This window comes from Anser brachyrhynchus (assembly GCF_964034855.1).
Source record: "Anser brachyrhynchus genome assembly, chromosome: 1".
Classification (NCBI taxonomy): Eukaryota; Metazoa; Chordata; class Aves; order Anseriformes; family Anatidae; genus Anser; species Anser brachyrhynchus.
In genome coordinates this window covers 194,004,025-194,028,376 of record NC_137694.1, presented here as the reverse complement: position 1 = coordinate 194,028,376, position 24,352 = coordinate 194,004,025, and the positions used below count along the sequence as shown (strand labels likewise).

Genomic DNA, 24,352 nt, shown 5'->3' with positions numbered 1-24,352 from the left:
GTCTGGGAAGTGATCTGCAGACCTACAGACAAGTCAGTCCACTTCAACAAAAGACAATCGGTGAAATTATAGTAAAGAATAATACTTGGGGACAAGTATGATGTAGAGAGGATGAATCACCTCCTTAAGATATTTTTGAGATCTTCTGAGTTAATGATAAAAGGGATAAGAATGATCTGGCTGATAAATCATACGTGGATTTCCTATAAGATTTCTGATCAGGCTATCACCAATGGCTATTAAAGAAACAAAATGTCCTTGAATAGAGGGAAGGCTTTTTATGGATGAACTAGTTAAAAATAAATAACCAATTCCAACAAAAGACACTGATTATTTGTAGTGCAACCACTAGGGAAGTCCTACAAGACTTCATGTGTGATCCAATAAAAAAAACAAGAAGAAATTGATGTGACAAAATCTGCTGGAGAAAACATTCCATAAAGATCTCCGAATGAACAGTGGGCAAAAAAGATGAACTTCAATAAAAGATGATATTTAATAAAACTAAAATACTGCGCACTGAACACAACAATTTTAATCATGTGAACAGAGTACTTGTTGCAAAGGAAAAAAACTACAATGACGTCATATTATTAAACAAGTCTGTGGTCTTCCCATATCTCTAACACTACATACAGACTGGTCATGTCACTTTATAAAAGGATGTTTCAGCACTGGAAATGTTTCAGAAATGTTGAAAGGAATGATCAGTGATATGGAACATTTTTAGCATAGACAAGACCAGAACTAAAGCTAGAGACATGGAGAAATGAGGAAGGGGGAAAAATGATATATGTCTTTAAAACTTGTATGGCACATAGAAGGGAAATAGAGAATGATTATTTGTTATTTCTCATGATGTAAAAATTAATAGAATCAACTGAAATCATTAGATAGCAGGTTCAAAGCAAACAAAAAGGAGCAATTTTACTACACAGCATATAATAAAACTGTGGAACTATCTTGCGAGTCTTTTGCACAGTGAGAGTACACACGGATTCAATAAGCAATCAATCAGAAAGGTCCAGCAAAGATTATTAAACAAACTGTAAACTCTGGCTCCAAAAGATGCGGTATGGCAGTACTTACGTATGTTCTCAGGCTGGACCATGCTGGCAAGCTGGTTTATTGAAGGCTGTTTTATGGAAGCATTCAGATGCATGGGAAGTAAATAGAATTTTACCCATAGATCCTCCTCCACTTTTAAGTAGTACTAGCGGGTTGCAAAATTAAGATTTGGAAAATTAGAAAAATATCACAATTAAGGCTGCTGTGCAAACTTACTTCTGATCCCTTGAATATGTGTATTATTAATAGTCACTTAAGTGCACCTTTTTTTTCCATCCTCTACTTTCCACCTTCAAGCTCCACCAAGGCACAGAATGGACAACGTTCATGGATCCAAACGGATTCCTTAGCGAACAATTATTTGCTGTAAATTCCTACATTTTGTTCCTGCTTTGGAACAACTGAGCAAGTTTATGTTTCTGCTATCGTCCAGAGTTAAATCTGGTGCCCTGCTGCTTCTTTTGGCACAGATCTCTGGTGTGATGCTAATCAAACTACTTATGGCTTTAGCAGATGACTCCGAATGCTCTTTATTTTGCAGCTGTCCAAGTCAAACCTCGGTACCTACTCAGCACTCTGAGCTGCAACATCAGTCAGTAAGAACTGCAGATGTTCAGCAGCTCTGCCCACAAGGCGTAAGGAGACAAGTGCTTATGCTCCTGTCAAAACATTTCACTCTCACTGCTAGCCACTGCCCTTCAGCTGAGAAGCACGTTGCACATTATTCAAATACATACAGGTTGCCTTCTGCAAAGTTACACATGCTTGTAAATGAATACTGAACACAGCTTACACATGAGCTTGTTTTACCTGAGGAAATAAGGAAAAAGCATGGTCTGTTGCTGCTTCTCAGCTCAAAGAAAAGGATTTCTGAAACTTTGTAGCATGATAATATAAGCACTTATACACAGCAGTGGTGTGATATGGAAAGTACGCAATGGGAAACTTAGTTTGATTTATAATTCAGGCTTCAAAAGATTTATTAGGTAGCTTTAGGCAAATTTTCATCACATCTGTAGAACAGATTTATCCACCATAATATCCCACAGCTTGACAACTAACAGGTAATAAAAACCTCTCGGCGAAGAAAAGTGACTAGAAAACAGATACGTGTTTTGGCAGATCAACACATTCACATGAAGAAAACCTAGCAAGAATTCCATTTAGCCAACCACTGAAAGATCGATCATAAGGGAGATTTCTGAGATACTCAGAAAGGAGAACTGGGGTTTAACTTGAAATAAAGGAGACAACTCTCCCGTTCTTCCTGAACAGAAACTACGGGAAACCAATTCTGCTGCTTGGTGCTAACACCTTACTGCAAAGAACAAGGCAACCCCCACCACTGCCACCAGACTGGAAAGGCACCCACCCCAGGATTCTCTCCCCTAGGAAAATCAGAGATGATGGATTGGTTGAGAAAAAGAGGACAGAACTTGCCTTGACCATCCTGAGCACTGGCAGGACAGACAAAAGGACTAATGATAAATATGTTAAGACACCTCCTGAAAGAGTGTGGAGTCACTAAAATAAATCGGTTTGTGCAATAAGAACTTCACTACGTTTCACAGTGGAGGAGAAAAGAGAAAGCCACAGCCATCAGAAACACTGAATGCTAGCAGATGAAGAACACACACAAGGAACAGGAAACAGATCAACAACTCCAGAAAACAGCAACTAAAAAGTTGAAAGAACCACTGACTGAAGAAAGGACAAGTTGTTCACCAAAAACAAAGTAGCACTAGACAACAGCTAAAATCATGAACAGGTTATCTTCTGCAAGCAAGAGCTAACAAGTCACGTCCACCATCTCTACATGAGCCTGGCAAACCAATCATCTCAATAACAGTGCTCTTAAATTCCTAGAGAAATAGCATATTTTTTGTATGAAAACGCTACGTTGGGTGTATGATACAGTTCAGCTCTTGATGTTACTCTGTGGAAATCACGTACGGATTTAAGATCACTCTGAAAATATTTCTCTTCTAACACAAAACCATGCTGGTTGATTTTGTCTGACTTAATTTTCAACTTCAGCTTCCACAAGTTGACTGTAAGAGCTTGTGCGATGTCAAAAGCCACACAGCAAGTTAAGGAACAAAACTGCAGAGAACACAAAACATGCCAGGATACAAAAAAGAACTCACAGCTGTATCTTTTTTCCCCTGTCTGCAAAAGCCCCAATTTGGATGAAGCTGATTACCTGGGCACAAGACATTACACAGCAGAAGGTCACCCCACCCAGAGCTGCAGAGCAGAAGATAGCAAAGGTTGGCAGAAGAGAAGCAACAGTTTCAGGCTGCTGTGCCACAGAATATCACCCTTTTTATTTAATGGTGGGGTTAGACAAAAAGCAGGACAGCTGCCCATGCATCTGCCCCCCTTCCTTTAGGATGACTTGCAGAGAGTCATGAAGTCTACTCCCATGTTGAGGCCACAGATAGACTGCTACTGATGCTAGTTAAGGGAGCAGGGGGTAGACGTGAGTCAGACTTGTTCCTAACAAAAACGGCAAATAAAATTACTATAAAATAAAAGGCTCAGTGTTACAAAACAAAGTTCTCCACCTTAGGTACTAAGACATTTAACTGACCCATTAAAGAACTCTCTATACATGTCGCTTTCTCTAAAATGCCCGGTGCTACATACTCTCAGCACCTATAGTAGAGTGGACAGAAGCGACAGTCCTACTAGACCAAATATTTGATCTATGTACACTGCTTTTGAAAAATAACTTGGAATATTTCTGCATTTTTAACTAAATGCATCCATCTTCTGCCTAAATAATATGCAGTAATTTAATTCCTCTACAAACAAAGAAATGACACATCAACAAGCTTTAATTCTCAACATGATCTAGAACACTCCACAACCTGGATCAAAAAAAATAATAGTTCAAGGTTCCGATGGCTAACAACACACAGAATGAATGCAAAAACAACCTTTCTAAACAAATCATTCATTTAGCTGGTTTAAGATAAAAGCACCATCAAGTGAGAATGCAGTGCTGCTGGGACTGTAAACCTAAGGCACATTAAAGGCCATCACTTGCACTTTTCCACTCTGAAATTCAAGTTTAAAAAAAAAAGAAAGCGGATCGTAGGACAGCATTACTTTTCAAACATTTGAAAACTGAAATAGCATCTACAGATTCAACTCCTGAAGAAAAAAAGATGCTAGCTTTCCTTAATTTTTGTGTCACATTTATTTTAAAACAAAAGTGAAGGCTATATGAATTTCTCATACAAGTAATTCTAACACTTTTATTGCAGTTGTAACTATACTGTGACATAAAATACCATTACTTTGAAGCAGTGCTACACACAAGATTCAGCTGAGGCCCCACTGTTCATTTATTTATGCAGAACTGTCTTTGAATTTAGTGCCTTCCATTAGAATTAACAACAAAGTTCAAACTAATTGACAGCCTAGCTTAGATCATTACAGAAAATCATGGAAATCTATACAAGAGAATATCTCTGCTTTATCAAACTATGCTTCAATAACCACAACAGCTTTATTTGATGTTTGTACAGATCACAGACACGTATAAGTTACCTGATCAAAGAGCTGCTTGCCTGTTGTATTGGGTTGGATGGCAAATTCCAACTCGGCATCCATTGTGGTCACTCTGACGTTGATCTAAAGAAAAAAAATATATATATATCACACTGTATCAATGTAATGCTTCCATAAACTGCAATTACCTTGCAAAAAACAGTAAATTTTAAGTAAGTAAATTCAACAACTGCAACAGCCTTGTACATATGCAGAACACATTAGACAAAAAGGTAAAATTTCATTCTGAAAAAAAAAACTTATTAATTTTGTATACAAGCATACTTGACATAATATTTAACGTTGGATTTGAAGGTCAAACCATGGAACAAAGCTTAAAAAAATCAACTTAATGGGATGGCTGACACTACTCCTAAACACCCAAAGAACGCTCTAGCATTAAGCTATGGGGCACTACCTTTCGGTGGACTTCCCAAATATGTGCAAAATAAAGTTCGTCACACATTATTATTTCAAAGTATTTATATTTGGCAGTCCCCTGCCTGACCATTTCCAATATTAAGAGGCTCAGCTTTCTTTAATGGGTACAGGACCAGTGCTCAGGACAGACCATTAACAGCTTTTCCATCACTGGAAGGAAGAACTGTAGAAGTTGCTCCCCTTATACTGATCCCATCTGATCGCTTTACTATGAGGCTGAAAAACCACTGGCATCCAACGAGCTTCTTCCCTCTGCTGGAATGGAAAACCATTTTCCAGATGCCTCCTGACAGGCACTGTTCCTAACTGTTCCCAAAGCACCTAGAGTGTTTGACTGCTTGCTACCTGGAAGCCTACCTGCCATGGAAAAATGGTCTGTTCCAATTTCTCCTCAACCGCTACACGCAGGAGCGAGGATTTTCATGAAAAAGAACCAAGTACTAAATACACAGTGCTGGCTTCTCGCTTCTAGAATGGCCCTCTGTCCTACTGTTAAGACTATCCCATTTTATTTGTCTTCAGTGAATTATAAAGCGTCAGAGGTCAAATTTATTTTGCTATAAATGCAAAACCAGAAGCACGGAACTTATTTAAGGCACATACACTTTAATTTCTCTCTCTCCTGTAAAATACGGAGCAGGAATAAATTAGGGCTTGTATTACAGGTTCTCACACTACTTGACCCATGCCTGTGTAAATCATTTCCATTATCCATTTCCCTAATTTTGCCACCAGGTGGAATACTTTGAGAAGTGAGCCCGGAAGAGTCTCGGTAAGACAGAACACAGAAGACATCTAAGGTGTGAAAAAGAAAAATGGAGAGAAGTTTGTCCCTGTGCAACAGTTTAAGCTTGTTCACCCCTTTCTTTCGTGTCAAGGTAAACAACTCTGGGCATGAGCTGGATACGCCAGACAAGAGTAGCGGGAGGCAGAGGACCTCTAGGTTATAGACCTGCAAACAAGGAAGATAGCAGGGGGTTGGCAAAACTCTTGCATGCAAGTACTGATAAAGAACAAGAGTTGAAGGCTTTGGAGGAAAAGATAGTAAACTTTTATTGGAAAAAAAATAGAGGGTGTGTGTGTGTCAAGAGGAGGGAAAAGAGGTGTTTTCTGTGTATTCTGCTCCCCCATTTCAAGATAAAACTGTTTTCTTTTAATGAACAGTTTTCTTCAACTTTTAAAAAAGGAAGCCTGCTGCTTTAGAGCAGCTACCAACAAATTACAATGGATAAGGCCCAAAATGTAACTTTATTAAACGCCAAAGCACTTACATAACAGCAGCACTGCCAAACCAAGAAGTGCCACAAAAGATCTAGAAAGCACAGAAGGTTAAACTAATTGCAGCAGGCTTTTTAAAGCTGCAGCAAAGACTTCTTAGGTAAATATCCTTGTAACAAATGCTATTTTACAGAAATGGAGGACTTACTACCTGAAAGTGTGTACCCCTCAAAAGCTAAAATATTCAAAATAAATAGTAAAATAATAAACAGAAAATATAGAGGCAAAATAAACGCAAACTGTAGATTCTGTTTGCTTCTGGATATTCTGGTTAAAAAAAAAGAAGCAGAGTTCTGTAAGAGTATATGAAGAGGCCTACAAAGGCAATAACACTCTTGATTTGAAAAAAAATACTGTCTTCCTCCTGCAGATGTCTGGACCAACTTAGATTTTGGTATACAAATACTGAGCTTGTACAACCTTATAATGAATGGCTGAGGCTGGCAGGGCCCTGTGGAGGCCCCTGGTCCCACCCCTGCCCAAGCAGGGACACCCAGAGCAGGCTGCCCAGGACCACGTCCAGGCGGCTTTTGGAGATCCCCAAGGAGGAGACCCCACAGCCTCTCTGGGCAGCCTGTGCCAGGGCTCTGTCACAGTGAAGAGTTTTTTCCTCACATTCGGAGTGCACTTCCTGTGTTTCAGTAACATTGTTTCAAGGTTTCATTTATTTCTGTCCATGGAAAACAAGAAGGTTATACTGGCAAAATCTGAGACTGAACCCAGAAGATCCCAAAATACTCAGACAGCTGACTGATGTCATCACAGGACCTCTCTCAATTATTTTTCCAGTGGCCTTGGGAATCCAGACAGGGGTCAGTTGACTGGAAGCTGTCAAATGTGGTCACAGTTCTCAAGAAGGGCAAGAAAGAAGATCCTGGCAATTGCGGGCCTGTCAGTCTCACTTCAGTGCCTGGTAAAATTATGGAGAAAATTATTCTGGGAGTTACCAAAAAACACTTAAAGGACATTGGCAGTCATTGGTCAGAGCCATCGCGGGCTCACTAGGGGAAGGTCATGTCTAACAAACTTTATTTCCTGCTATGACAAGATCACCCAGCTAGTTGACCAAAGGAAGCCAGTCGATGTAATCTCTCTGGATTCCAGTAAAGCTTTCGATACTGTCCCTCACAGCATCCTTCTGGACAAAATGACCAGAATCCAGTTAGATAAAAGCACAATAAGATGGGTGAACAGTTGGCTAATGGGTCAGGCCCAGAGGGTTCTCGTAAATGGGAGTACATCAGGCTGGCGACCTGTCACTAGTGGGGTTCCCCAGGGCTCCATTCTAGGGCCATCTTTTTTTCGTAGATGATTTAGTTGAAGGACTTGAAGTCATTTTCGGAGCAAGTTCACGGATGATACCGAATTCGGTGGAGCTGCTGACTCCGTTGAGGGTGGGGAGGCCTTGCAGAGAGATCTGGACAGTTTAGAGAGCTGGGCAATCACCAACAACATGAAGTTTAACAAGAGCAAGTGCTGGATTCTGCACCTGGGAAGGGGCAACTCTGGTTATGCGTACGGACTGGGGGATGAGAGGTTGGAGAGCAGCCCCACAGAAAGGGATCTGGGGGTTCTGGTCGACAGCAAGCTGAGCGTGGGCCAGCAGTGTGTCACAGCAGCCAGGAGGGCCAACCGTATCCCGGGGTGTATCAAGAATGGCACTGCTAGCTGGGCGAGGGAAGGGATTGTCCCCCTTCGCTCTGTGCAGCCTCACTTTGAGTACTGCGTGTAGTTCTGGGTGCCACAGTGTAAGAAAGATATAAAGCTGTCAGAGACCGTCCAAAGGAGGGCAACAAAGATGGTGAAGGGTCCAGAGGGGAAGATGTATGAGGAGCGGCTGAGGTCCCTTGGTTTGTTCAGCCCAGGGTAGAGCAGGCTGAGGGGAGGCCTCATGGCAGCCTGCAGCTCCCTCACGAGGGGAGCGGAGGGGCAGGCGCTGAGCTCTGCTCTCTGGGGACAGCGACAGGACCCGAGGGAACGGCATGGAGCTGGGACAGAGGAGGGTCAGGCTGGGTGTTAGGTAAAGGTTCTGCACCCAGAGGGTGGTCGGGCACTGGGACAGGTTCCCCAGGGCAGTGGTCATGGCACTGAGGCTGCCAGAGTTCAAGAAGCGTTTGGACAACAAAACCAAACCTGTGCTCTCAGTAGCGATGTCTGCAGAACCACAGAAACCTTTGGGTTGGAAGGGACCTTAAAGATCATCTGTTTCCAACCCCCTGCCATGGGCAGGGACACCTCCCACTAGACCAGGCTGCTCAAAGCACCATCCAGCCTGGAAAATAAAGCTAACCAGGTGTGTTCAGGATGGCCATAGGGACTATTTCCATTTTGGAGGTAAGGCAAGGAATTAGAAAATGCAGGCAGAGAGAGATGGCCCAGAAACTCATGGGAAGTGCAGTTGGGTATCCAGCTACTTTGAACCAACACTCTTAGTGTTACACTGGTGGCAGGGAAAATTGCCAGATCCAAACTATGAAGACCGCCACTAGTCTGAACATAATTGCACCGTGCCAACTTTATCACATCAACATGGAAACAGGGCGGACCTCTCACAACAATGAGAAACGCATGAAGGCTTCCTGCGGCACATGGTGGAGCACCACCACTCCTCATACCACAAGGCTCTTGCTATGCCAACGTTTCACTCTTGCTCTCACCAGGATTACACTTCTTCCTCCAAACTTCAGGAACTACTACAGAACATTTGACAGGACTTGGGCGATGACTTCAGCTCCTCAGTTGCACACATCCAGTTCTGCTGTGCACAGGCTCAGGGCAAGAGCTGCAACAAATCTCATTCACATGCATTTTTGACTGGACTCTGAGTAGATGCTTTCTAAGGGTTTTCTAAGGAAACCTAATCAAGAAACCCTCTAGGTGGTTCTACAATTCGTAGGAATATGCCCAAACAAACTTTTTTTTTAATGTTTAAACAGTGGCTACACCTAAGCATCATTTTGGTGCCACAATTTACTTCTTGTATTACTGACCTAGAGATCCCTATGCAATCACAGCTGGGCAACCCTTAAAAAATGCTATCATAGGCTTCACAAGTGGCTAACCTGGAACTTCCCAGAGGATTCACAAAGTCCACATCGTGAAAGACCCCCCCCCCTCCTGCTCCTCCTCAAACCAGGCAGCGTCACACTGAATTGCAGCCAGGCCATGACAGCCAGCACCGAGGTGGCAGCGCAGCGCACCTCAGCCAGCCCTGTCATATCCCCTCCCCCCCAGGAAATCACCAACCACAGCACAAAGGATGAAGAAAACCCCAGTGCCGCCACTGCTCCACCTGTGCAGCCATCCAGAGCTTTAACGCAAAGGATACAGGATGTCTGCTGAGCTCCCACTTCAGATGTATGACTACACTGGTCAAAGAAAGAGGAAGACTGTATATAACACAGAAAAGGTCAATTATTTGAGGAATAATGCACAGTACTATTAGAACAAACCCAGAGGACGTGGAAGTAACAGAATGAGTCCAGAGGAGGGCAACGAGGATGACCAAGGAGCTGGAGCAGCTCTCCTACAAGAAAAGGCTGAGAGAGTTGCGGTTACTCAGCCTGGAAAAGAGAAGACTCCAGGGAGACCTTACAGTGGTGTTCCAGTACCTAAAGGGGGCCTACAGGAAAGCTGGGGAAGGACTCTTTGTCAGGGGGTGTAGAGACAGGATAAGGAGTAATGGCTTTAAAGTAAAAAAGGGAAAATTTAGATTAGATATAAGAAAGAAATTCTTGACTATGAGGGTGATGAGGCCCTGGCACACCTTGGTCATGGAAGCTGTGGGTGCCCCATCCCTGGAGGTGTTCAAGGCCAGGCTGGATGGGGCTTTGGGCAACCTGGTCTGGTGGGAGGTGTCCCTGCCCATGGCAGGGGGGTGGAATTAGATGGTCTTTAAGGTTTTTAATTAATCACATTAACTTTTGATCTCTCCTCAGATATGTTCCATAAAATCTGCACAAAAACTGACTCAGCTTAATATTCAATACTTCCTATTAATGTTCTTCAGCTGTTGTATGCTGAGATGAAGCCATGGCACTTGAGCTTTCATCAAGAAGCCCAAAACTGAGTGAGTACCGATATTTAGTAGGAAAAATATTTAAAATTATATGGAAAGGGTTTTCTGTGGTTTTGCTCTGTTTTAATGAGTACAATATGAGTTGGTCACATGCAAAAGCCAGAGAAATCAGCCTAATTCTTATCTGTAATCAAATTGCATGTAGCAAAAAAGGGTTTTTCCACAGTAACCAGCTGATTATTATCCTCTTTATATTATTTGTGTTAGCGGAGGAGCAGCACGTTGCTCCCACAGCTTTACACATCACACAAGTACACCCGGCACACTCTGCACATCAACCTCAAAGCAGACATACGAAGAGAACAATCAAAGAACAAGATAAGGTAAAACGGTGAGGATTAAACAGCATTAGGAACAGAAGAGGCTACAGAAAAACAGCCCACAAAGTTTGATAATACTCAAAGACAAAAAAAAAAGTTCTCCAAACTGACTTCGGTTGTCTATTTATGCTGCAGCAATACACCATTTATTCAAACCATAACTCAAACATTGTCCTGCAAAACAATAACATTCTGATGAAAACTGAATTTATAATACACAGCATTTCAACCCCACCACTTCACTGAAATTAACTTCATCTTGTAAATATTAATTTGAATTTTAAACACCCATATAATTCCACAATCTGACAGCTACCCTTTCGGGATACACAACACCATAAAATGCCAAAGTAGTCCAAAAAAGCGCTTTGCTTTTAAGCTTAGTAGCGTTGACATTTAGCCCCGTTACTACATAGCATAATGCTTTCTCTTTCGTGCCTTGCAGTCTTGCAGAGAAATGTTGCAAACTATCAGCAAAACAGCTGATAATTTTAACTCCTCTTACACCCTATAAATGCAAGTAAAATTTCAGTCAATTACACCTAATCTTCTTAGCCTATGAAATGATTAACAGTTATGCAACTAATGATGCCTAATTTTAGTCTCCAGGTTTCTATTTTTGGTGAAGATCTGGGAGAATGGCACACAGCTAAGAAACATTTTGTATCTGTTCTTTTAGGTAGAAACTATCGAAAATAAGTTCAGATCCAACAAATACTCTATTCCTCTCTAAGCAGAGAACTACGCACGTTGCAAGTAGCCCTACCTAGTAGCAGCTCCAATTTTGATTACAGCAAAGACGACCTAATTAAACAGCAGAAGTCAGCATTTTTTTTACATAAAGATCAGAACAAAAACTAATTGCAACTTAATTTTGCCCTGACAGACAGAACTGAGAACGTGGAAGTCTCAAAATTATTTTATTTTGAAAGTAGAGGAGATGCTAAGGGAGCTGCATGAGAACAGAGCTACTTTGTTCCAAATACAAAGTAAATAGATTTTTCTACTGAAGCAATAGAACAAGAAAATGTTTAATAGTAGGTATTTTTCAGACACATTACCTTAATATCTCAGGACAATGCATTAAAATCACTTTAACCCTTTTCAAAACACCCTTTTTCCCCTCATGCTATTTAACCCAGTAGCCTCAGAGAAAATCCCAAACACTCACATAAAAACAAGGACCTTTTACTACCACATCTAAGATCATTCACAGCGGCACAAACCTTATTTCAGACAGAGGCTTAACTTCCAGGAAATTTGAAAAAAAATGCTTTAAAATTCAGCTATGCTAAGATGCTTTACTGGTCCTCATTTACTTAATTTTGATTGGTATATTGCATAAACTTTCAACATGAAAGCAAAAAAAAAATCTATTCCATTGATTTTCCTGTGATTAAGTGTTTAGTGATTTAAACTCATCTTTAACTTCATTATTTGTTACATACAACATCAAAATGAAATTCATTCCAAGCTGTAGAGAGCGTTTACTTCTATGCACAGATTCACTTATTTACACAAATATCGGATTTTCTGACAACTATCATTACAGCAGGACCTGGGAAAAAGGAAATATCTGACCAGGTCAAAGTAATACACAGAAGATGAGCTACAAAATAACACCATTAAAATTCTCTCCAATTATGTTAACTGTTTTTTTCTCAGTTCTGTACAACAGCTTATTCACCATTCTTTCATTAGTTTTCAGGTTAAAAGACATCTAAAAATAAAGCTACAGAACACTGACAGCTTTATTGCACAGCTGTCAAAGATGAAGAACAAGGAGTTGAAGCACAAAGTTGTTTCTGAGCTATATTTTCTTTAAAAGACTGGTAAGATCTGAAATCAACGTCCAGAGCGAGAAAACTTCTACGGCCCAGTGCTATGGAGCCCTGGCAGAACCCAAGCAAGGGTCTTCAAAGAACAGTGGCGGATCTATTGACCATGACCTATGACTAGGTTATTAGGGTCCCCAAAAAAGGAAGGGGGGGGAAAAAAAGGAAAAGCTTCAAAGCAGTTTATCATTTAAGAAGCTACCAGAACAAAACCCGAGGCTTGAGTTTTACAGGTAAATTCACTTAATCTGTGGCACGTGCACTACTACCGCATTCACAAATTACAAACGATAACTACAGCAACCTGACGTTTACTGGAGAAAAATCCCTTTGACATTTTTCCTGATCAGTAATCAATTCAATTTCACTTCATGGATCCTGTCACTTGGTTTTCTTCTGAGATCTCACATCATCAGTAGGAAAAGCCCAACACATAAAACTCTTATATAAAGCCCTTCAAAAAAGAATGTATATATATTCTCTCACTTTTGGCATGACTCCAGCTTCCTTTCTAAGATCTAGTAGCTAATTTCCATTCCTAGGGTGGACTGTGAGCCCTTTCAACACTTCTGCAATCTCAACTCTGAGGAGAATTCTTCACTCTGAACCATCCTAAAACTATGTTTTCTGTAATTGTCTCAGGTCCCTAAAGCAGTGGGAACACTGCCTGCCTAAGTTTCATGATTTTGATCCCAGAATTTAAATAGAGGTAACCTCACACAGGCTAAGGTGTTTTTTTTTTTTTTCCCCTACTGATCAATTGCAAGGTCCTGCATCTGGGCTATGGCAATCCCAAGCACAAATACAGGCCAGGAGGAGAATGGATTGAGAGCAGCCCTGAGGAGAATGACTTGGGGGTGTTGGCTGATGAGAAGCTCGACATGAGTGAACCTTACCCTGGGCTGCATCAGAAGCAGCGAGGCCAGCAGGGCGAGGGAGGGGATTCTCCCCCCGCTCTGCTCTTGTGAGACCCCACCTGGAGCCCTGTGTTCAGCTCTGGGGCCCCCAGCACAAGAAGGACGTGGATCTGCTGGAACAAGTCCAAAGGAGGGCCACAAGGCTGGAGCACTTCTCCTGTGAAGACAGGCTGAGGGAGTTGGGGTTGTTCAGCCTGGAGAAGAGAAGGCTCCGGGGAGACCTTACAGCAGCCTTACAGGGACTCTTTGTCAGGAGGTGGAGTGACAGCACAAGCAGGAATAGCTTTAAACTAATTACTCATACTACAAATGAGTAATTGGCTACAGATTACTCATTCTAATTTCATACAGCGCTAAAATACTGTCCCAAATCACCTGGGGGGACGGTCACATGTGGGGTAAGAAAAATCAGAGAAACAAAACGCTATGGCCAGGCTGCCAGGAGCTCTGAAGCTCCAAGCAGAACTCGCAGCCTTTGGATAGTCCCATGCTCACGTTACTCATTGAGCTGTACTGATTCCAAACACCGGAGTGCAATGCCAACTACTGTAATTTCTAATTAATCGCAAAAATTTTATACATCCACAAATATATGTGCACACAGACTTATGTTCAGTAGTAGACAACATTTTGTCCCGTTCCTGATCTCAGTGAAACAACAGTAAACAAAGGAAGCCTGCAGGCTGTTACATAAACCAATTAAGAAGAATAGAAATAATCTCCTCTGACAATTCAGTTCCCTTTCTGCATACTTTGCTCACTAGATCTAAGTGGAAAAGACAACCAAAAATCGTTTAACACATGGCAGACAGAAAACGCAAGCATCCAACATTCCATCAACAACAGAAGATCAAGCTGCTGAACAGTTATATCCTTAAAGAATTCCAGAACCAGTACAGAAACAAAAATCTGAGATTTCTTTTTTTGTCTACAGAAAGTGGATGAGCCCTTATTTTAGCTGAAATGAGATAACAGGAGACCACAAATATTGCTCGTGTCCTTCCTTCCACACTTACCTTCCAAGTTATACCCCCGATCACAGTAAAAATATCACCTAATGGTCCTGTTGCTACCACCGACACTTCATGTGTTCTGCCTTTCCCTGACAAATCCTACAACAAACCCTTTCACTGATTCTAACAGACGTTGAGTCAGGCCTCCATCACCCACTGCACGCCACCTCACCTCAAAGTCAACAATTCCTGAAAAGTTGTTCCTCCTGCCAGCCAAACGGGCCCTAAGTTCACTGCAGCTTGAGCTCTGCCCCCTCTCCAAGTGTACACACACAGCCGTGCTGCACACAGCTCCTCCCAGCACTGAGATTTCTCGAGCTTTTTTTTCCCCCACACGTTGGTATTAAACTACCTGAACTTCGACTGTACCTTACCAGATCTTATGAAACCTAATAAGGGCAGAGCCAAAGTAACTAGAGCTGTTTTAAGATAACCATTCTAAAAATTGAAAATCCCATTACATTTTAGAGAGTAAGGAAAGAGTTACTTACTGGTTTCGGCATTTTGCTGGTTTTCTTTTAGTCTCTTGTCCAGTTAAGTCTTCTACAATCTCTTTGACCCCTTCTGTCAAAAAAAAACAAATGCAAAAGGCTCGTTTTTAAATTAATCATAACAGAGTTCACGTACATCACAGCAAATAGTACGAATTCCAACACAGATAAACAAGAGCTCTACACGTACACAAGAGCTCTACATGTACAAAATGCACATTTCAGTAGGTAACATCGATTAAAAAAACAACTAAATTAGCCACTACCAGAATCTACAGATGTCTAAAAAGTAACCTCCTTCCCAGTTTTTACAGAACACTAATCCACTAGCGTTAGAAAAAAGACACAGATCCCCAACCAAATTCTTTTAAAAACTTTGATATTAGACATCTTCCAGTACTGAAAGCTTGTAATATTATTTGAGAAATAAAATTTGAACGAGGAACTCCAAAGCTGCAATTTAATCTGTCAATGCTAGCCAAACTTGAAGCTTCATGCAAACAAAGAAAAAACGAACATTTTTAAAGCATCAAACTGTATTTCGTGTCCATAAAAGCATCCATTTGTCTCGGGGAACAAGTCATGAACTCATTTTTCCCTAATGAAGAGAAATTCCAGTTGCCAGACCATTACAGTAAATAAGGAACAAAATCTGCACTGCTTATTTTTTAAGCAGAAAGGCTCTAAGTTATGTCTATGTGGTAATGAAATTAATTACTGTCATCTTCTGCAAGTTCAAAACAGTCTTCATGCCTTGAAAATAAAAATAAAAAAAGCTTGTAATTTCATTGGTAGGTTGCATCCTGCCTTGACTCAATTCACATCAACTCAGAAAGCAAAAGGAGCCGGTCACCTTCTCGCACACTTTCAAAGGAATGGGAATCTACGAATCAGTCCTGCTGCTGGTCTGCAGAGTACCAAAGGCGGCACTGCCTCCAAAATAATTTAACTGTAATTGCTCCAAGTAGTATTTGTCTTGGTGCAAACGTCATCTGAGATTTCAGTATTATAATTCTGTGACTACATCAGACAGATAACATTTTCAGAAGTGCTTGACAAAAAAAAAAGTATAGGGACAAAATCAAAATGTTTAAAGCAATTTATTTATCAAAAGCAAACTTCTGTATCAATGATTTCTTATTCATCAAAAAAAGTATTAAGTATCGTTACATATATTTAGAAAAGTTCTTTTTTCTTTGCTTCTTGGCAAAAAATACTGTAAATATCAACAAACATTTGCACGGTAAGCTAAGGTACACTTTTTTCTTTTTCTACTCTGTAGAGATTGTTTGAAAAGAGGGACTGGAAGAAAGAGATAAAGGTTGAAAATAATTTAAGAAGCATCAATATTGTTGGCTGATAAAGAAAAATGGATGACTAAACATTACAGGAAGAGATCCAACATTATAGTGCAGATACGGAACAAGTTTTGTTTAATCGAAAATCAGCCTGAAATTAAAACGGTATCTTTAAGGTATATTCACTATGGCATAATTAATGTAGCACAACTATAAAGGTGTAACATAATATATTATAGTTGGCCCACCATAAAGACAATTACATTCCAGTAGGATTTTCTTATTTGCTTTGGGTTTGAATTTTGAGTTTTTTACTTTGGTTTTGAATTTCAGAAGATATTCTGAAGCATTAGACAGTATCAGTAAGTCTATTTTACCATTTCAATACATAGCCTGATAGAATTTGTAAAATACGAGCACACTTTTCCATAATCCCCATTTTTTAAAAAATTAGGGTTTTTACCCAAAAAACTTTCAGGGGGGAAAGAAAGATGAGACTAATGATGTTTCTACCAGGTTTTCTGGGACCTTACAACACTCTCCTTTGATGCAATTCCATGGCACATGTTCAGTTCACAGAAGACATTGCCGCCTCCTCTCCTCCTTTCTCTAGCTCGGAGAAACCCAGGAGCAATAAAAAGCAGAACAGGCTTGGCTCTGACTCCTGCTACCTGTAAGCAGGGCCCTGAGCTGGAGCAATCCCTGTGCCCACCTGGTTGCCAGCAGAGGCTCGTTGCCCGTAACACTGAAGGCAGGCAGAAGCCCTGGAGTTAAGCTCAGTTAACTAGCGATGTAAAAGCTAAACTAGATTCCCATCCACCATTTTAGAAGCGTGCCAACTCAGCAGTGCTAAAAGGAGTAGGAAGTAGCACAACTGCTTTTATGTGCCTGTAGTAACATTTGCATTGACAAGAGGAGGCACGGGGAGACGACCGATACTGCCTCAGAGCAGCCGCCGGGAAACAAATGGGAGCAGATGGCTCAAGGCTGAGTCCAGGGCGACAAACTGGTTCCTGGCTCAGGGCTTCCTAAAAGAGAGAGTATCGAGCACTTTCTGAAGGGACTGCATCAAACTCTCTGATGTTCTGTCCTTGCAAGTTCTCCCACAAATGTATCCTAATTTGGGGGGGATCGGTTTTACCTAAACATTCTGTTAAACTCCAATCAAACAACCAACTCTAAGTTATTATCTGAAAACATACTCTAAAACCCTTAAGGTATTTTTTTTAAATCAGAAACATCAATACAAAAAACTATCCTATAAAATAAAACAAAGTCATCAAATCCCAAATAGGAGACACTAAGTTAACTGAGTTCACAGAATTAACACATCGCTCACGTGCAATGAAACAAAGTTACCTTGTCCAAAACCCAACAGAGATGAACTGTGCCCCTGGCAGCCCCACAGATCTCAGGGGCCTGGAAAGTGACCACAATAAGTAAACAACAGAAAAAAAAATCTATGGAAAACAAATAATATAAAAGACATTTTTGAAGTGTGCTGCAGTAACTTAAAGTCTGTCATTTCATTTATTTAAAAGGAAAATATTTCATAGATTTACTCAACTAGGCTGAAGGTTGTTTCTATTTCAGATGATGAAAACCATGTGGTATATTACAAGAAAAAAACACACTAAGTGTTACACCAATGTTAGTTTAAAAGTTACATTTGTAAGATGGAAATAATCTGCACATAAAGGAAAAACAGCCTGTGTCTACATGCTTTCACACTCGAAGTGTTACACATTTTCAGTTCAGTATGCTCACACAAAAGCACTGCAACAAAGAGTGATTGCTACAGAAAAATCAAGAGCTTCGCATATCTCAGAACTGTGCAAGAACTGAAATCAAGCAAGAAGCAAACAAAAAAACAACACTATCTTTCCTGAGCACTGACACCAGCTAGCATTGTAACACAGCAAACGCGAAAACATTTGTCCAAAAGAAACCAAAAACTCGCTGCCATGGAAAATAGCGTGCGTCTGCACTGCTGTTACTGGAAGGGGAGCTCACGTCTGCCACTCGTGTGCCCAGTAACTTTACACTTGGTGGATGCAACAACTTCAGTTTTACTCAGCTTTTAGCTTTGACACAGTTAATTACTTATAGTTTCATCTTAATGCCCACGTCAAACAATGCTGCGAACAGAAGAGCACATCCAACGGGATGGGGAACGATATCCCGTATCGGCTCCCACGTTCTGACGCCAGCCTGTGACCTCCTGCACACCGCGGCTGCCGCTGGGGCACTGCGAGTCCCTAAGGTGCCTCTTCCGAGCCAAGAGGATTAAGCAGGGTCGTGACTCCGCAGAGTTCCTGCTGCTACAGCGCTCCAGTCCTTGAAACCTTCGCGGCAGATGCTAGGAAGCTGGACCAAACCACCAAAATATCAGCTGGCTCCACATCCCAAACCAAACCAAACAGATTTGCCCAGAACTTCAAAAATTCTCTTAAAGCAAAGAATTGCAATTTCAACTCCTTTCACTACAAGGCAGTTAGATTTTTAAATCATTATCATCCATGTTTCCAGTTATGCCACAAAAGGCAACAAATAAAGCAATTGTTGGAAGACAACAAAGGAAGCTTTATGCAGAAAATGATGGTGCATGAAGCGCTCGATGCCAAAATTCTGTCATATAATTTATGCAGCAGCTGTTTTCAAAAGAAACATTCATGCACACAGCCGTGGGTCTGAGGTCAGGTGAGGAAGATGACTCGAGCAGGGCACCCGGACAGCAGAACCCAACCCTCAAAAGCAGCAGGGTCCCTACACGACAGCTTAGGACCTTCCCTCAGAGGCAACCTCTTAGCAGCGTGCTTCCCCAGCTCTATGAAGAGGCTCACCCTCTGCTTTCCTGCATGCAGGTGGCAGGGACCACAGAGCTTCAGCCACAGCAATGCCAATAACTTCCTTCTTTACAGGAATCACAGAATGGTTTGGGTTGGAAGGGACCTTACAGATCTTCTAATTCCAACCCCCTGCCGTGGGCAGGGACACCTCCCATCACACCAGGCTGCCCAAAGCCCCATCCAGCCTGGCCTTGAGCACCTCCAGGGATGGGGCATCCACAGCTTCTCTGGGCAGCCTGTGCCAGGGCCTCACCGCCCTCTGAGGGAAGAATTTCCTCCTAATATCTAGTCTAAAGCTCCCCCCTCTTTTAAAGCCGTTCCCCTTTTCCTATCACTGCACCCCTGACAAAGAGTCCCTCCCCAGCTTTCCTGTAGGCCCCCTTTAGGTACTGGAAGGCCGCTGTAAGGTCTCCCCAGAGCCTTCCCTTCTCCAGGCTGAACAACCCCAGCTCCCTCAGTCTGTCTTCACAGGAGAGCTGCTCCAGCCCTTTGATCATCCCCGCGGCCCTCCTCTGGATCTGCTATAACAGGTCCCTGTCCTTCTTGTGCTGGGGGCCCCAGAGCTGAACACAGGGCTCCAGGTGGGGTCTCACAAGGGCAGAGCAGAGGGGGAGAATCCCCTCCTCGCCCTGCTGGCCTCGCTGCTTTTGATGCAGCCCAGGGTACGGTTGGCTTTCTGGGCTGCAAGCGTACCCCTGAGCTGCATCAAAAGAAGGAACTTCTTAAAACTAAATATACTTTTTCTTTTCAGTCTTGTACCGTTCCAATTTTTGAGGTGCCTAATAGCTTTAGAGGCAGCAGCAGGAAACGCACAGGCCACTGTACCTGACTAACTGGTCTCAGCTTTCTACCAAAAGATTTTACTCCAAAGCAGCCTGTGAGTACCTGCAGGGCAATCATCTTTTCCACTAAGCCTAACAGCTCCCTAATGACACACTTGCAGAAGTCCAATAAAGAAGTTAATTCACCACAGGCTCTACCTCCGCATACATCTTTTTCAGACAGCTGAGGAGATGCGGGCTACACAACTGTCTCGGAGGTAGGCAAACCATGGGGGAAAGCAAAGCCAGCTTTCTTACAAAAAAGGAGAGAAATAGCAAAGTTCTACAACAATAAAACAGAGATGTGACCAGAGCTGGTTATCACAGTTTTCCATACCACCATTTTGAGTACTGTACCTACACCTTCCTAAGAACACCATTTCCTCCCAAACCTACCCCCAAAATACTAGAGACAAGCTTGCTGTGCCTCTGAAAGATAATTCCTATATAACCAGTACAATTCTTATGCCTTAAATGTATTTATAGCTAAATATATTCTGAAGAGGCAAGCGTTTCTTCCAAACGGGAGATCCTGGTAACTCCAAAAGCACAAATGGGAACTCGGCAGTTGGCAACACCGCAGTCAAACAGAAAGGATCACAGCCCAGCCAAGGAAGATTTATGCAGTGCTTGCAGTTTTACCAGTCCGTGACAGATGTGCTGTACAACTTACATATTAATCTGAATATAAACTCTCATCCTCACATTTTAAAGTGCTCACAACTGCACTGGTTGCAATAACTATAAGATTTTGAAGAGTTCTACAACGACAACGTCCACTCTTCCCACATACATCTCATAAAAATGGAAGTTACAAAATGTGAGCAATACTAGTACTCTGTTGTTTCAATAAACTCCCCTGTGGAAATACCACTGACAGGTAACTGTCACAAGTGAAATCCCGGATATATCCCATCCCAGAAGCAGGTATTGTGTTTTCTGAATAAAGCAGGTAAGTCTCTTAGCAGCAGTTCCACAAAATAAAGAAAACCTGCTAACGTGAACTTGCCATCCGCATCAGACTCCACGTGAGCTGGCTCGAGTTCTTGAATCAAACTGTTCTAAAGATGTTAACTCCCTGGTTGGGCCAATGCGCTATTTGTTTCTCCTTGTATTACACGACTTGAAAGTTGTATTTCAGAGAGTAATTAATAAACGTCTAAAGCAAAGAAAAAAATTAATTCAAAGCATAGCTAAGGATTAGACTACTGGTGAAGTTACCCCCCAGATGCAGCCCCCCCAACGCTGAAAGCAAAGGGTTTATTTACCAGGTCCCTTCAGCTCTGGAGAAAACTCGCTAAGCACGCAAGACACTCAGCGCTGCTTTCATGTACCGGTATCTTTTGACAATCAGGTCTTTCTTCACAAGTTTGTATAAAGTTTTGGTTACATTTACAGACTTGAAAATCCTCCCTTTCCTCTACTCCCACACACTTTTACTGCAATACAAAGCGATAGGCCAGCTTTGATGTATTTAACACATCCAATACAAAGAAGTAATACCTTGAACAACTTTCCTTTTAACCCCTGCCAACAAAAGTACCCCTTCTTAAAAAGCTGAGCAGCAATTTAAGATCTCTGAAGAAGAAAGGCCATATGCGTAGCCTAACAATGCCTTAAGTACCTTTAGCTGCTTTATTTACCAGGAACTGCCTTCTAACGTCACAACCTTCTACATTTCTCACTCCCTAACCTTGCACCTTGTAGACAAAGCTATGCTCTCATTCAACAGCTTTACCAAATTTGCTGTGAACCAACTTTTTTTCTGGCAGCTCTGAATATCTTCAAGGTCTGCAACACTCTCCATCACAATGGCAGAAGTAGGCAGCGACAAGAACTCTTCTTGTCCTCCCAACAGACACTTTTACACTGTTTCTTTCAGTCAGCACTCACGGAAAACTCTCTGGACAGCTCCTGACATGTCACACCATGTCCTTTTCCGTGCGTTTTTTTAAAGTTGTTTACTGTACTTTTGCTCTCTCGTCTCCCGAGCTGATAGAAGAGCTGTGTCACTCAGCACAAAGCTTGGAAATATGCCACTGCCTTGCAACTGCCATTTGCCAGGAGGGCTCTTATCTGGGAACACTGCATTGACTTAGAGTTTATTTTTCTCACAGCCCCTCTTAAGCTGAATCAATGGATCAATGGAGACAAGTCCTACAATCCAATAAAGAGTCACTACTTTCCCCTTATCTTTATCGATCACAGACCCACCTCGTGGCAGTTGCCGTAAGGTTTCTGCATGCCAGCTCCACGCCTGCCCTCGCCACACAGCGCCCGGCAGCGCTGTGCCAAGGTGCTGTGAGAGAGCTTGGGGCAACCGTGGCATTTCTGTGGGCACCCGAGCACGGCTAGTGCCGTACAGGCTGCCAATGCACCCTGAAAACGCTGCCGTGGGTTACAATGCAACGACAAGCACCCCGAATGGCAACAGGGCTGCGTAAGATGCAGGGACACCTCTGACTCCTGGCCCAAACCAGTCACCGAGATAGAATAGGTTTAAATTCAGAAATGTAGCTCCTAAAACTAAACAAAAAAAAATTTTAAAGCATGAAGCAGGCAGAGGAACACGAAATAATTTGCTGGGATGTCAGACTGGAAAAGACAGCTTCTTAGCACCTCACGGCTGGCACGACCAGTTGTGTTGGCATGGTGTCCAAAGAGAGACCTCCCCGCGCTCGAATTAAGAAAAAAAACGGCAAAAAACAACCGAATCCCACGGAGTGAAAACCCGAACCTCTTCACTGCGCCGGCCTTTGAGCGGCCAGCAAGGCTCACGCCGACCCGTGCACAACACGAACCCACTCCACAGCCACGCACAAAGGCTCATTGAGGGCCGCCAGCTCTGCCGGCCCTTCAGGACTGGCGAAGCAGCCGCTGGTTGAAAACAATAGCCAGCAACAGATGCTCCGCAGCCCCCGGTTATGAAGTAATCCCTCCCCAGCCCTCCCCGCTCGCCGCTGACGGGACATGAATAATGCAGCGGGGCCGGGCAGCGCCGCCGGGCCGGGGGCGAGCTCCTGGGACCCCCACGGAGCCCCCACGGAGCCCCCCTCAGCCGCCCCCCGCCGCCTGAGGGGAGCCCGGGGCCGCCTCAGCGCCGCCGCCCCCGCCCCGTCCCGCCTCGCCTCACCTGGGGCCGCGCTCCCCCGGCCGGCGGGGGGCGAGGCGCTGGCGGCGGCTGCCGCTCCCGAGGGCTCAGGGCGCTCGCTGCCCACCCCCGCAGCCCCCGCCCGCCGCTGCGGGGCCGCCCCGGTGCTGCTGGCGGCGCCGCCGGGGACGAAGCGCCGAGCGCGGCGGGCGCTGACAGCTCCGCAATATGGCGGCGGCGGCCGCCGGGCACATCCCCCCCCCCTCCTCTCTCCTCCCGCCTACCCGCTTCTGTCGGGTTTTGCGGCTCGGGGCGCAGCGCGCATGCTCGGCGCGGGAAGCGCATGCGCGCTGCGCGCAGCGAAGCCGTTGCCCGTAGCGGAGCCGCTGCCCGTAGTGCCGGCGGAGGGGCACGGGGCTGGCGGGGCGCGGTGAGGGGGCGGTGCTGCGGCTCTGAGGGGGCGGTGGGGAGCAGTGTCCTGCCGCCGCGCTGAGGCGGCGGGGAAGTACCCCCGGAGGTCCTCGGGCGTGGTGCCGGCCCTCGGTGTCCCGGCGGTGCTCGAGGGCGTGAGGAGCGTCCTCCCGGGGAAAAAAAAATAAATAAAAATAAAAACTCTTGGCTCGCCCATGTGAAGAGGCGAAACAGCTCACACGTCCATGCTGGTGCAGGGCGGTGGGACCCTCACTGCTGCTCCATCACTCCAAGGGGAGAAGGAGGTGTGCTGGGGTCACACGTGGCTTTTCGTATTCACATTTCCATTTTTTTCATACACAAACCCTTCAAAAAACCCTCCACAAACTTCTTGTGGAAGGACAAGAAAATTCTCCCAGTAGATTCTCCCAATCCTGAAGGACAAAGTCGAGGCGGTCCCAGCCCCCTCCATGGACTTGCAGTTTATTTTATTTGCAAGTAACCGGAGGTGCTCCCCGAGCTCGGTGGCAGTGCAGCCAGGGAGGCCAAACAGCAAGGCTCGGTGCAAAGGGATCCACTTGAGCTCCCAGCCCTGAGTCATGCAGCTGCTATTAATACACCTCGCCCTCCGGCTGCCTGATAAAGAAAGAAAGGTTGGGGGAAGAACTGGGAGGAATTGCCAATTAATGCCGCTTCAGAAAGAATAATAACGTTTTAGGATGAATCGGAGGTGGGGAGCTGGGGAAGAAGAGGAGAGCAGCCTGACAAGCCACAAGGAGTAATATCCCCGTGAATGTGTGGGAGCCGCACTGACTGAATGTTTTTGCATTTGTTTGGACAAAATCTAAAGAACATTCCCATAAACTAGATGACTGCATAATGC

General features: G+C 43.6%; 1 protein-coding gene across 3 annotated transcripts in view; it reads right to left on the bottom strand.

Annotated features, from left to right (window-relative positions):
* Positions 1-23,387, bottom strand: part of RDX (radixin) — a 41,286-nt gene extending 17,899 nt beyond the window's left edge. The window contains exons 1-4 of one of the 3 annotated variants that reach the window (XM_080580559.1): positions 23,101-23,321; positions 15,853-16,050; positions 15,000-15,072; positions 4,627-4,710 (exon numbers count right to left, since the gene is read on the bottom strand). In XM_080580559.1, the coding sequence (XP_080436685.1) occupies positions 4,627-4,710; positions 15,000-15,011 (96 nt within the window). In that variant the 5' untranslated portion in view covers positions 15,012-15,072; positions 15,853-16,050; positions 23,101-23,321. The other 2 variants (XM_080580560.1, XM_080580558.1) reach the window with 2 other exon arrangements.
* Between the last annotated feature and the right edge of the window lie 965 nt (positions 23,388-24,352).